Consider the following 14,062-nt stretch of genomic DNA (forward strand, 5'->3'; position numbering starts at 1 on the left):
GGTACATACACAAATAGGCAGTCCAATCCAGGCAACAAAACAGTGGGCAATCCAAAAGGCAGAAAACAGGAGAAACAGGCAATGATCATACACTATAAGGCAAAACAATGGCAATGGGAAAAACGCTTGGTAAGGCAGACAGGCTGGCAATACTTTGCGAAGTACAAAGAGCATAGCCATGCTTAAATGTCCACCAAACAGGAAGTAACCAGTGAAGCAGAGGGAGTGGCATACAGTCAGTACTCGGGAGAGGGCTCCCTCTGCTGGCGTGGCATTACATTATCATTATTATCTCTATTTTTTTATTTGTTGAACATAAATTAAAATTTTACTATTAAATGCGTTTGGAAGTTTTTTGTTTTTACTAATTCAGGGAACAGACACAGTCTCTATGTGATAATATCTAGGTGTAAGAATTTCTATGTGTTGGGAATTATCTGACTTCTGTAACGTGAGGCAGCTAGCAGACAGTTGGTTTAGCCAGTCTGTCTGCTTCCTGACTTGGGCCCCAGTTTGTCATGTTTCAGTTCCAAGACTATGTGCCATATTACTAGAGTGAAAAGCAGCACCATCCCAAGAGGGATGAATACCATCTCTTTTCAACAGGTCAGGTCTGCCCCAAAAACTTTTCCAATCTACATGTCCTATTCAATGGTTTACTGGTTGTTCTTCCATGCACCAGTTTTAGTAAGTATTAATGGTAAGTAAATTAAATAAAAGCTGCCTTTAGAACTTCTGCCTATCAATGTTACCTTGATTTATTTAGCTTTTTTTCTCTTAAGCATGTTTTTTAATGATTCAGCAACATTTAGAATTCCTTTGTGTTCTGTGTAAACATATTTGCACATCCGAACTGTTTCTTGGTTGATATTGCTTAATTGTGGAGTTTATTATTATTATTATTAAACCAAATGAAAAGACAAAAAGGATGGTGTAATTAAATTATGATGACCTGTTAAATCTTTTTAGCCTTTATTAAAACTCAAAACTTTGCCAATGACCACATGGTCACTCTCATCAACTCTCATTAATGCCTCTTCTCTAATACATAATCCAAGCTTACATTATCTGCTGCTTATGTGATAACATCTGTATGTGAATTACAGTATTTTTTTTTTTCTTTTCTTTGTTTTTCTGTTGAAATATATTTACCATACATGCTAACTGTGGAGTAGAGTTCTTTTGTGGACATGAATAAATAAATGAAATCACTTTGTAATAACTTTATTTCTAAAAAACTTAAAGAGCCGTTGTCTAATTTCCTTTGTTTGTAAACCATATATTATAGGATTCAAGACTGGTGGAATAACATGGAACATTGTAACAGATGTTTTCCTAATTTCAGCATATACAGGGAAACGATGGAGAAAAATCGAAACAGATCCAGAGACCAGCATGATTATATAAACAGTCAAGTGAGTGCTGCAGGTTTTAATGGCTTTACTGTTGGTTGATTTGTTTTTGCTTTTAAAGCAGATCATCGCTATTTTGAGGTATGTTAATGCCACACTACCTATTGAGGAGGAAAATAAAACCACAGTAAAAGTTAATCCATATACATTATTAATCACTGTATTTTCACAGGACAGTTTAAATATTGAAGCATTGTCACAAAAGGGGTTTTGAATCACAGATCTGCAGTGAGACAGACGCACACTGAGGCCGATCAGAATTCCCACCATCACTACTGCAGCACCCCAGGCTCCTGCTGACAGTTTAACCACCATATTATTGCTCATTATAGTTGGGTATCGCAGTGGATTGCATATGGCCACATACCTATCAAAGGCCATGATTATTATCACAGCGTGAGATGCTGTACCATTCAAATGTAAAAAATAAGCTTGAATAACACACTCCACATATGTGATGTAGCGCTCAGAAGGGTTTGTTAAAAAATCCTTCAACAAACGTGGCACAAGAGCAGTTGTCCCCAATACATCATTCAGTGTCAAGTTGCAGAGAAGAACATACATAGGCTGGTGTAAACTTTTTTCTGTTGAGATCTGAATCATTATCCCAATGTTAGATATTATTATAAATATGTAAATCATCAAAAGAAGGATAAATGCAGCAAAGCTTGACTGAGGTGTTACTTGCAGTTCCTCCATCAGTAGCACACTGTATTTGAATGTCAGGTTGTCCATCTGTGATCTAAACAAAACATGCAGATAAAATATATAATAAGATGAAACTATTAAATCTAACAGATATAATATATAATACAAAATATTACACCTTACAAGAGCATAATATGCTTGTCTCTGAATAAAGATTAGTTTGCTTGGTCAGTTTAAATGTGTGTCAAGTTTTATGTTGCCATCCCAAGAGGGAAAACAATATTTGCTGTGATTGGTGGATTGCTGGTCCAGATAGTTTTCTGAAGATTACATAGGAAAAGGCAGGCTGGATGATCACCTTTCCCATGGGAGATATTAGTTGCTCTCTTGTCCAATACGTTGACTATGCATTGTGGCTGACTGGTTCTCCCCTAATCCCCTATCATGGAGGTTCATTTAATTTTATGCAAAGCACCATACAGGAACATGGTTTGAGTCACCTAAAGAATGTAACATTGGTCTTTTTGCATGATGGAATTGCCTGATGCCTTGCATAAAATGAATGCTTTTATTCATAAAGATACTAAATCTAAATACTTTGGATTTTAAATGTGTCCTCGGAGCAGGTCCCCCGCCCACAATTCCAGCTCCAGCAAGAGAACCAGGACAGTTACTGTAAACAGGATAATAGAGACTGGTCTATATTACCTATATTATGTTAAATTTTCACTTCTAATGTTTGTTAAATGTGTTTGAATGTAGGCAATATTGTATAGCCTACATATTAAAAACTGTATAAACAGCATTTTACAAAAGTTTAGAGAATTTAAGCACTGATTAATCTATGAAGTTTAAAAAAGCTAGTATTGGAAAAATGAATTAATACAAATCAACCCATTATGCGGAGTTAAATAAACAACTCAATTTGCTGGGTAAAATTACCCCAACATGTGTTCTGTCAACCTAAATTGGGTTATTTTTAACCCAGTATTTTCCACTAAATGATAGGATTCAAAATACTTGATATGAATGAAATGAAACAGCAGGGAAGCCAGTTTCCTATGATCTGAATAGGCAGGAAAGTAGTGTAGTGCTATATAAACAATTATCCCATTGATGAGCAAATTATATAGAGCCAGGTGAGTGCTACTGCAGGTTTTCAGTGCATGGCTGTTCAAAGTTTTACTCTTGGTTAAGCAAAAAGTGGTTATTTTAATGTATGTATCTAATCGCAATACTTCCCATAAAGAACCAAATAGCAATACTTTGTATATCAGCCCATACAAGTTATTAGTAGTCACATCCTCATAAGATAGCTTGAACAAAGATGCGTTGTCAGAAGGATTTCACATGAAAGTTTTGCAATGGTTGAGCCTCAGAGTAAGGCTTATCAAGATGCTGATAAAAAGTATTGCTATTGACTTCAGGTTATGGCGAGATGTTAAGAGGTTTTTGGGTCTTTTTGGCTCTCAGTGATCTAAAGACAGATTGCTTAATTTTGGATTTTTATTTTATTTTATTTTTTCTTATAGTTTGAAATCGTTGATGTTTCTGATGTCACACACTACCTTGTAACCAATCATGTCAATGTGCCAGTGGGCTTTAGCATATCATTAACTGACCGTGCAAGGGAGTCTCAAAAGAAGGTTATCCCGGTATATTTTTTTTGTGTATATGAAAAATCGGGTAGATTTAGCAATATGGTGGGTGTATGATGTATATTACGATGTTATGATAAACTATATAACTTTCTCCGCTGAAGTTCTGAGTTGTTCAGAGCGTGTCTAAGGATCAAAAGGCTGTCTGACTCGTGAATGTGAACATGGTTTGTGTAACATTAGCAACACATTATTAGCTGTTTGATAACATAGTCAATCAAAACGGCAATCATATTAATTACGTTATGAGTCCGACGTTGTAAAAAGCGATACCACTGTGCAGCATTTACCTCAGTTAGTTGACTAAGTGGTTCTTGTCTGAGCTTGTGCGAGTAAGTGGAGGCGGGGCTAATTAGCATATCCATAGATCCGTGTGTATTAAATCAGGCAAGGGTGTAGAGTTACATTCAAGGTATTTTAAGGCAAGATGAGTTTTAAGGGATAAAATTATTGACTAAAATTATTGAAAACCAAATATGTTTGGTTTTAGTTATTTGATGCTATTAAAACAGGGGTGAGACGTCATGACTGACAGCTGATATTGACAGCTTCTCTGAGTGAAGTAGTCAATGAAGTGCCAACTGACTTTATTCTGGATCTTCGTGAGGAGACTGGAGCTTTAATTTTAATTTCTACATTTCCATAACTGTTTATTTCACACCGACATAATGAGCTGTTCTGAGTGTGGGCTAGACCTTGATATCGCGGCTCCAGTTTGTGCTCACTACTGCATAGACTCGGGCTCCAAGTTCACTATGAGCAGATTTGAGACTCAAGATGTCAACACCATATTGGCACACTGGCGGCTTCAGTTACTACAATGGAAGAGAGTGAAGGTGCGTCGTCCATCTTTTTTTTACAGTCTATGCTGATGACGTGTGAAAGAAATTGCGAGACAAGGGGATTCATAAGCACAGAATCATTCCTTTGATATTTTATCCACACTTCAGCGCAGGTCCCATGTATGTCATTATTTGTTATGTGCCTTAACTTTGCAATACAAATAACCCTTTAATGGTTATGTTTACAAATGTTCCATAGTTCACTACAAAAAAATAAAGCTTATTGGTTGGTTAAGATTCGGTAATAGCATAGAGCACTAAAGAAAAGAAAATAATTAAAAGCGAGAGACAGATGGCTCTTCGTAATGCGTGGACCCATCTCGGTCATAAGAGGTTGGTATAAGGTGTGGGTTTTGTTTGTTTTTTTTCCTTTTTTTTTCATTTGCCATATTGCATATGAGTGTGTTTCCATCAATGTATTTTATTTTATTAAAACAAATCTTAAGAATATATATTACAGTGCATCCGGAAAGTATTCACAGCTCTTCACTTTTTCCACATTTTATGTTACAGCCTTATTCCAAAATGGATTAAATTCATTATTTTCCTCAAAATTCTACAAACAATACCCCATAATGACAACGTTAAAGAAGTTTGTTTGAAATCTTTGCAAATATATTAAAATAAAAAACGAAATGAATGCAGGAAGAATGGGGACACAGCGTCTCGTTCACTTCTCATGGAACCATGGTTATATGTGTAACCTGAGATGTTCCCTTTCGAGGGAACTCACGTTGCGTTGTCATAACGACACGTTGAGAAACGATATACCCACGCTGCCATGCTGACAGAATGCCTTTCCTGGTGTGAAGCAATTAAGGCACAGCTCAGGACATGAGTACCTGAGATCCTGGCATGGCCAGCAGGTCTAGGCTAGAGAAACTGATGAAGGTGTCTGGAAGGGACCATCCCGCAGCATCACAAATGTCTTGGAAGGGAAGCCCCTGACAACAGAGCTGTAGAAGATGCCATATTTTGTGTGGAATGTGCTTTGAGGGGCAGAGGTGAAGGCAGACTGTGCACCACATATGCCACAGAAATAGCCTCTACAATCCACCTGCTTATAGTAGGTTTGGTAGCTGGGCAGCCCTTATTAGGGGGCCTGAAGCATACCAGCAGTTCACTGGATTTCTCCACTGAGAGGTTTTTCTCATGTATACCTCAAGGGCCCTGACAGGGCAGAGTAGATATAGCATCTCACGTTCAGCCAACACCCGAGGAGGATGAAAGGCCTGAAGGACTATTGACCGGGCCACATAAGTGGGTAATTTTAGCACATAACCGGGTCATTGGTGCAAAATAGCTTTGACGCCTCCCAGAGCAAACTCCAGACAGGAGGGAGCAACTGACAGAGCTTGAAAGTCCCCAACTCTCTTGAGGGACATAATCGCTAGTAGAAATGCCATCTTTAGAGCAATACATTTGTCAGATGCTGTGTCCAATGGCTTGAAAGGTGCCAAGGATAACCCTTCCAGAACTACCATCAGGTCCCGGTTGGAATCCTGACTTGAGCTGTAGGCCTCATCCTCAGGGTTCCATGGAGGAACCGAGTTACACAAAGGTGTCTCCCCAGAGATGCACCATCTAAAGGTGTGTGGAAGGCAGATATGGCCACCATGTACACCTTCAGTGTGGATGGTGAAAGACCAGCAGAAAAGCGGTCTTGGAGGAACTCCAGCACTGAAGCCACTGGGCAGTTGACTGGGCCTTCCACGACCGCACCCCACTCTGTTGACGTGATGTTTCAATGTGAAGATGCTCCTAACACTGGGCCTTGGGACAGGAACCAAGGTCTTTTCTCGCATGATCAAGGAAAGAAGGTATCTGTGCGTAAACTTGTGAAGCGGGTTGCCCCTCTGGGGAAAACCTCCTTGGATCTAAGCCATCACTGCAGGGGTCACTGCCAGTGATGAGCTGGCCTAGTTTGATTCTGGTCACTGTTGCCAGAATCAATTCGATACGCACAGGAGACAACTGTGCCCACAGCGTAATCTAATTCCATAGGACCCCCAGATAAATCGTGCTTTCAAGCATCTTATATGGTTGAGCACGACCTCTCTGTGTCCTGCCACCATCTAGGGCAGTGTTACTCATTGCGCGGCTCACCAAACTTTAATTTGTGGCTCGTATGGCAAATAATACGGTGATAGGACCTAACGTGAAAATGAGCGGGGCAGCCAGAAATCTGCCCCAATGGCTCTCTATGAGAGCGCGCTGCAGTTCCATTTTTCACCACAGATTTACGTTGGAAATTTGTGGGGCACTGTAGAGCTAGGGAGGGCTCCAAACGAGAGACCGACTGCCAGCTCCGTATCATGAATACATGCCTGTCAAATTCATGCGCTACATTTTAACATATCCTGCTCACTTTATGACTTAAAATAGTCAAGAAAATATGAAAAAATCTCAACCATGAACAATAGAAAAGAGAAAACAGAGAAAATAGAACTGCAAACAACAAGCTACAAATACAACATGAAGAAATTCAAGGAAATGCATGCTTCCCCTCATCCCAGCATTAAGGTAATCCTGCTATTTTGTCATTAAAGGGGACCAGTATGCAAAATTAACTTTTGCATGGTGTTTGGATATAAATGTGTGTTGGCAGTGTGTGTACACAACCACCGTATAATGATAAAAATCCAACCACTCCTTTTTTTTAATCCCCATAAATCATAGGCAGTGTCTCTGAACAAGCCGTTTGCAGGTTCCTGGCAATGTGACATCATATTAGCCACAGGCCCTGCTCACGAACGTTGACAGACACTGCCGTTTTAAAACAGAACTGCCCTGAGCAAATTCACAGCAAGTTGTACACAGTCCGCCATTGCTGCACTGCTCCCAAGCGTTTTAGGTGTTCTGTAGCTGGATGGATTAATCCACATAGCTCTCTCCATTTACTCCTGAAATCTGAGCCGCTGAAAACAAGGTGGATTCATTTTGTTTTCGAAGAAAATGTTCCCTCAACCCTGAAATACTGAAATTCGTTTATGTCTGCGTGAATCATTTCACACCAGACTGCTTTGTGAACGAATGTCAATACAAAGGGACAATACAAAACAGAGGTTGAGCTAAAAAATTGTTACTCAAGGATAGATTAGTACAAAATGTTCATAATCCATCTACAGTCTTAAGAGTGATACTGGATATAGCAGTAATAAAGGTGAGAGCACTTTATTACAGTTCATCGGAATTGACATACATTTTACCAGTTTATTAAGCACCCCCCGAAAAGGCATAAGGTTTTTATATATTTGTTTACTGTTAGTTGTAACGAGTGTTTCTGTGTACTTTGCTGTGTATGTTGATGATAATGCAAGGAAGAGACAGAGTTTATGGATAATATTTTAATGCACACTTGCACTGTTTTATTAAAGGGTTAGTCCACTTTTAAATAAACTTGTCCTGATAATTTACTCACCCCCATGTCATCCAAGATGTTCATGTCTTTCTTTCGTCAATCGAAAAGAAATTAAACAGACTCTTTATATTTTGTGTGAAGTACAATAAATGTTATAAAACTCATTGGTAAACATACTAATATAGGTCTTGTAAACATACTCATCGGTAAACATACTAATACAGGTCATCGGTCTTATACTAATATAGTGGATAAAAACAAGAAGACAATATAAGTTATAACCATGATTATTAAACTAAACTGTACCTGTTCTATCTCCACGCAACATATATTCTAGGGGTGCAATGGTTCAAACTGCTCACAGTTCGGTTCATATCACGGTTTTAGGGTCATGGTTTCAGTACTGTTCGGTATGTGCTATGTTTAGGGAAAATAGGACTACTGTCAAATAAAAATAAAGAAAATAAGAACAAATAATCAAACTACAAGCAACATCACAAATAAATAAAATAGAGCAAATATTCAAATAAAATAAACAGTGCTTTTCAGGTATCTAACAGTAGATTTCAGGTACAGAAAATGGATAAAGAAATGGATCAAATATAAAATAACACTGCATATTATCTTCACTGTTTAAATTAAATAAAGATTAATCATTATTTAAGTTACAAAAGCTATTCAGTCAAGAGCAGTGAGTGATTTCTTTGTCATTTGTTGTTTTATTTAAAATTAAAAACACAGGCAGCAGGAATATTTTTTTCCCCCTTTAAGACATACACGGTCCAGAACATATACTGTTACAAATGTGTTGTCTTTCTCGACTATTATACGTTCACTTAAGACATAACCGACTACGTTTGCTAGGATATTCACCAAGATGAGCATGTTGACATAATTTTTGTATGAATTTGTCCGCTGAAGCGCAAGACTTGAAAGAGAACTTAGTATTTGCACGCTGTCTTAAATAAACGTGTGCACGCTTAAAATGAGCGCACACAAATCTTCTCACAGCGCGCACGAGTTCTCTTTCGCATCTTGATCTTGAATGTTTAAATTGGCAAGGCTGAAATGAGTTTTTAATCGTTATAAAACAAGGTTATAATCGTTAACGATAACAAATGAAAAAACAAAAACTAGGAAGGGAAAAAACTGAAATAAAAATAAAAACGTGGCATTACAAAAAAATGATAACTAACCAAAACTGTAATGTGTGTTTGGCAAAACTAACTAAAATAAAATAAAATTATAGATTAAATGTCCTTTTCATCGAAAAAAAAAAACTGTATGTGCTGTTCAGGTCTCACTTGCGCTCGCACGCTATCAACACCCGAGTGATGACGGCGTAAATGACACGACATTAGAGCATACAGCACTTGAAGTGAACAAAGTTTACAAAGAGTGACTGTTTTGTCCATGCTTTTTGATTATCATTGTTGTAACGCTCCATTGACTGAAATGTACATTATCTGAACTCCGTCTGTCTGTTTTCCACATTGCTATTTAAAAAAAAACATATTAATCAATAGATGCGTCGTCATTCGAGATGGACCGACGTGCAAGTGCGCGCCGAATCATAAGTGGAGAATGGTACGGTTCGATTTTTTACCGAGAACCGTTGCATCCCTGATTTATTCGCAGACATTATAGTGCGTCCTTACTGACTCCTGACACCAGAGAATGAGCTCTTGAAGTTCCACCCTCTTAGGGCGAGCGCAGCAGCTCAATTGCATTTAAAGGGCACACACTGAAACGGTGCATTTTTGCTCAGCCCCCAAAAGTGGCAATTTTAACATGCTATAAAAATTATCTGTAGGGTATTTTGAGCTAAAACGTCACATACATACTCTGGGGACATCAGAGACTTGTAAAGGGGGGGCATAATAGGTCCCCTTTAAGGGAAATCATCTTGTCTCAATTACAAATTTGACTGGTAAATGATAAAGAATGATTTTTTTCCACCTTTTGCATTTATTGCATTGCATACTGTATGTTCAGGGATGACAGATAGCAGATATGCTATTTATGAACATGACAAAATACTATAGTAATTTATAGTAAACATTATAGTGTTTTTTTAACCATACTATTGTAAAGTACTTGAATTAATTTGTTGTGGTAAATCTATAGTTGCTGTGGTAAAAGAACAACTATAGTAATATTAACAAATTACCTTACCCAGTACTGTAATAAGTTTTCTACAACTATAGATAAATATTATACTACAATACACTACAGTTTACTGTAGTAAAAACTAAAGTACACTACAGTATTTATTGCAGTTTCAGTTCACTATAGTTAATACTATGCTGTATGCTGTAGCATTCATTAACAAAGTTTTGTAAATACTATAATATACAGTATACTACAATTTACTATAGTACTGTTCAAGAACACTATAGTATTTACAATATAAATTACTAGAGAATTGTTTTCACGTACTGGATGTAACAGTAGTTATAGTAATAGTTTTCCTATTGACTTAGGAGAAGCACTTTCCTATTAGTGTGGCTCTCATAAAAAAAATAGTGAAGATCACTGATCTAGGAACAGTAGAACCTGACATTGGTACAGTTCGCCCCTGAAAGCGAATATCAGGAACTTCCTGTGCTCCAGAAGGATGGAGATATATAGCGTCCTTTAGATTGATTGTGACAAACCAGTCCTCGGACATGATTTGACTCACGATAAGAGGTGTAGTGATTTTTGGATTAGCCTCACATGAGGGTACCACAAATGTAGTATTTTTTGGTCTTAAATATTAATATTAATATTTGTATTAATATTAATATTGAGTCAGATGATTCCTTCCAGTATTTCGGGGCACCAGTCAGGATTCTCACCTTGACAATAAAGAACAATCATGAAAGATTGTTAACTGAATTAATATTTTATAAATTGGAGGAAGTTTATCATCTGACCAATCTGAAGGATTTAGTGAGATTCGGGCGAGCTTGTAGAGCCTCTGATTATCAACACAAGAATGACACAGTTTGCAATAAAATGAATTTATTAACAAAAAGATATACAAGAGTAAAATATCACACTCACTAAATACTACGAAGGAAAATGACTAAACTACTAAGGAAAAATGACTAAACTACTAAGAAAATTGAATCAATAATCAAACAGAAACTACAAACTACAACACAAATGGATGTTAACAAAACTGAATGCCAAGTAGATGAGCAACAGATTGGACGAAGCAATGAATGGGTAATTAGCAGTCTATGAGGGAGTCAATTGTGGTCTTTCTGGATGCTGGTATTGAAAATAAGTAAATAAGCATTTACTCTGAATACAGATAACGTGTCTAATGTATCTATCTGTGTACGCTGACCCTAGATAAACTCTCTACACAAATAGCAATCTCATTTAGCAACAACCTAATGCCAAGGCTTTTGGAAAAGGTTTGGTTAGCTTATATTTACGTTTAACTTGGTCGGGTGATCAGTCCGGGAATGGGAAACGTTGTCCACTGGTATCCTTCCGTGTGCAGTGGGAGACTGGATTGCTTTCCAACAGCTGCAGAGCTGCACTAAGTGCTGGAGGTCTTTGTGTAATCCAGAGAACTGTAGATGGTGGTCAGTCAGTAGGATCTTCTGTAGGTTGGAGGTACTTGGGTTATGCAGGTCAGGAGTCAAAGTCCTCTGCAGAAGCAATTTGGCTGCTTGATCCGTGTGGTGAAAGGTTTACTCGCAAGAGTCTCACCTTGGTCGTGCTGTTGTTCTTCCCTCGTCAGGTCAGAAACTCAGAACAAGGGTTTGTTCACTTGGGAAAACTTTTATTCCTTCTCGTTTGGGTGGGGATTACTAATCCAACCCCCTTTCCTGATGTGGTGATGTGATTGGGTCACAGCATTCCAGGTGTCCGTCCCTTAACACACCCACCTTTCATCCTGTGAAACTTGTTGTATTGTTCTTTCTCAAAGTCCTTGTGGCAGTGTTCTGAACTCGTAGAGTCCAAACTTGATGTGTATTGGTTGAGGTATCACACTTCTGTCTCAGTGGGTGTAGTTGCATTGGCTTTTATTCCAGGTGTGGTTTCTACTGTGTGTGCACAGTTTCCAGGATGAGTACAAGGACACATAGGACATGTTCCTTACAGTATTCCTGTCCATTTTTGGTGATTTCAAGCCAATATGTTTAGAAAATGTCTTCCTTTCTGAGCATTTCTTTGTTCTTGCTGTGCTCTAGCCAGAACCGGTTTGGCAGCCCTAGGAGTCCATGGTCATTCGCACCTTGAACTAAGGCCTGAAAGCCTGAGGTGAACAAAGGCACCTTGTGATGAGATTAGCATATCGTCAATGGGCCGTTGATGTCATCTTTCCTGTCTCCCACCTTTGGCAGTCCTGATTACAATAGTCATTTACTTGTCGTTGAGGGTTCTATCACATTCCTTTGATTAATCAAAGTGGGACAAAAGAATGTCTGTTGTGAAGCTCTGGTGCCATCACGTCTGTTGTTCATTACAGAGGTATCGTCAGCATCTTGAACCTGAATCTCCTCAGAGGACAGTTGAGCTGACGAAGATCTATGAGATCTCCATCTACCCTCCAAACTGGAGTCTATACCCCTTGCAAATGTGCGCACAACCCATCGAGATATAGTGCTTTCCAGGCATGCAGGTAATTTATTAGAGGAACCTGCCTCTCAAGGCTGATCTCTGATATATTCGACGGAACAGACTCTGTGTCCTGAAGCGAACTCATGGCAGGGTTCAACCAAATCAGTGCTTCAACAGGTCTCTCTATGGAGAGCGAACCCCCCATGCGCAGTAGGGGGATTTAGTTTGTTGAAAATCATTGTGCCCTGAAGCTCCAAAGGTGGTGGGGTTGACAAATCAATTTCCTGAGGGCATAGTTCACTAGGGGTGACCTCAGAGGCCTGAATTGTCTGTCAGGAGCTCTTTCCCGAAGCCCGCTTAAAGAGAATAACGGTCCTCAGATCCGATTTCTCCTAGGGGTCTTCAGCTAAGTTTTGACCCCTGAGCTCATTGTGAGCAACAAAACTCTCCTTCTGTGCCGGTATGAGGAGCTGGACGTAAATGGCTGGGGCTGTCCCCTGGTAGCAGCCCTCCGCTATATGTCCTGCCCACCAGCAAAAATATATATGGTTAGGCTTGGTGGTCAATGTCAGGGTTTCCAGGGACGACAGTGTCAGGGGAGAGATATGCAGGTAATGTCTTTTTAACCCTAGCCATCGTCCCATAGCCATTCTCCCTGAGCTCCGCGATCCATTAATAAATAAAATTGTGGGGAAACATGAGGAGAAGGCTTCTTCCAGGGTCCCAACACCTCAGTGTAGAGATCTGGAAAGAATGGCAAAACCCAGATGTGGAGGCTGTAATATTGACCACAGGAAGTGCTTATCTTTTTTTCTCTTTTTTTTTTTTTTCCTTAAGTGCTTCCTGGTTCTCGAGTGGCCAGATTACGAGTTAAAACCTCCACTAGCTCCTCATACTGCGGAGAAAGGGCTGGTGTGTCACCCAAGTTGCCTGCATTGCTGCTTAGGATGTCCACCTCCTCAGAGCTGGACCATCCCAGTGACATGCACTCATCCTGGGTGGAAGAAGCTGCAGAGCGGGCTTCTGGATCCCAAAAATGAGTGTTGGAGGTAGTAGTTGAGAGCTGAGAAAGGGCCGAAGCCATCTCAAACTCTCCCCTAGCTCCATTTGTGGTGCCCACATGTGAAGCCCCTGAGGTTGCCTTAGCAGCCGCAGGACCAATCCGCGGGTAGTGCAAGCCTAGCTGCTTGCATCAAAATGTTGCCCGGCATGCTCCACTCCAAAGCAGCTCACACATTCAGATTGTGTGCATCGTCACCAGAATTATAATGTGGAAGGAGAAACACACACAAACAAACACACACATACACACACACACACACTAAAATAGCAGGGCAGAGATTCTCCTTTCAATCAACCCGCATAGCATAACGCGAACAGTCATTGCGTGTACAGCCGAAATCAAAATTGAATAATGAAGGTACCGCCAATTTGATCACTATTATCTATGTCGAGCCAGCAGAAAAACAGCAGTACTCCACAGGTCAATGAACAACCGAGACTCTGGTAGCCCTGGTAATAGAATCCTCTGGGCTGCAGATACATCAGTCATAGGAAACTATACAACTACTCTCCCAC

The 14,062-nt window shown here is 39.4% G+C and overlaps 1 protein-coding gene across 1 annotated transcript; it reads right to left on the reverse strand.

Annotated features, from left to right (window-relative positions):
- Window positions 1-431: 431 nt before the first annotated feature.
- LOC125252784 (putative olfactory receptor 52P1) lies at window positions 432-2,268 on the reverse strand. Its single transcript, XM_048166354.1, has 2 exons — window positions 2,244-2,268; window positions 432-2,154 (listed from the first exon to the last, which is right to left on the reverse strand). Exons 1-2 carry the CDS (start codon window positions 2,249-2,251, stop codon window positions 1,209-1,211), a joined length of 954 nt encoding a protein of 317 aa, XP_048022311.1. The 5' UTR covers window positions 2,252-2,268; the 3' UTR covers window positions 432-1,208.
- Between the last annotated feature and the right edge of the window lie 11,794 nt (window positions 2,269-14,062).

This window comes from Megalobrama amblycephala, linkage group LG18, assembly GCF_018812025.1.
Source record: "Megalobrama amblycephala isolate DHTTF-2021 linkage group LG18, ASM1881202v1, whole genome shotgun sequence".
Lineage (NCBI taxonomy): Eukaryota > Metazoa > Chordata > Actinopteri > Cypriniformes > Xenocyprididae > Megalobrama > Megalobrama amblycephala.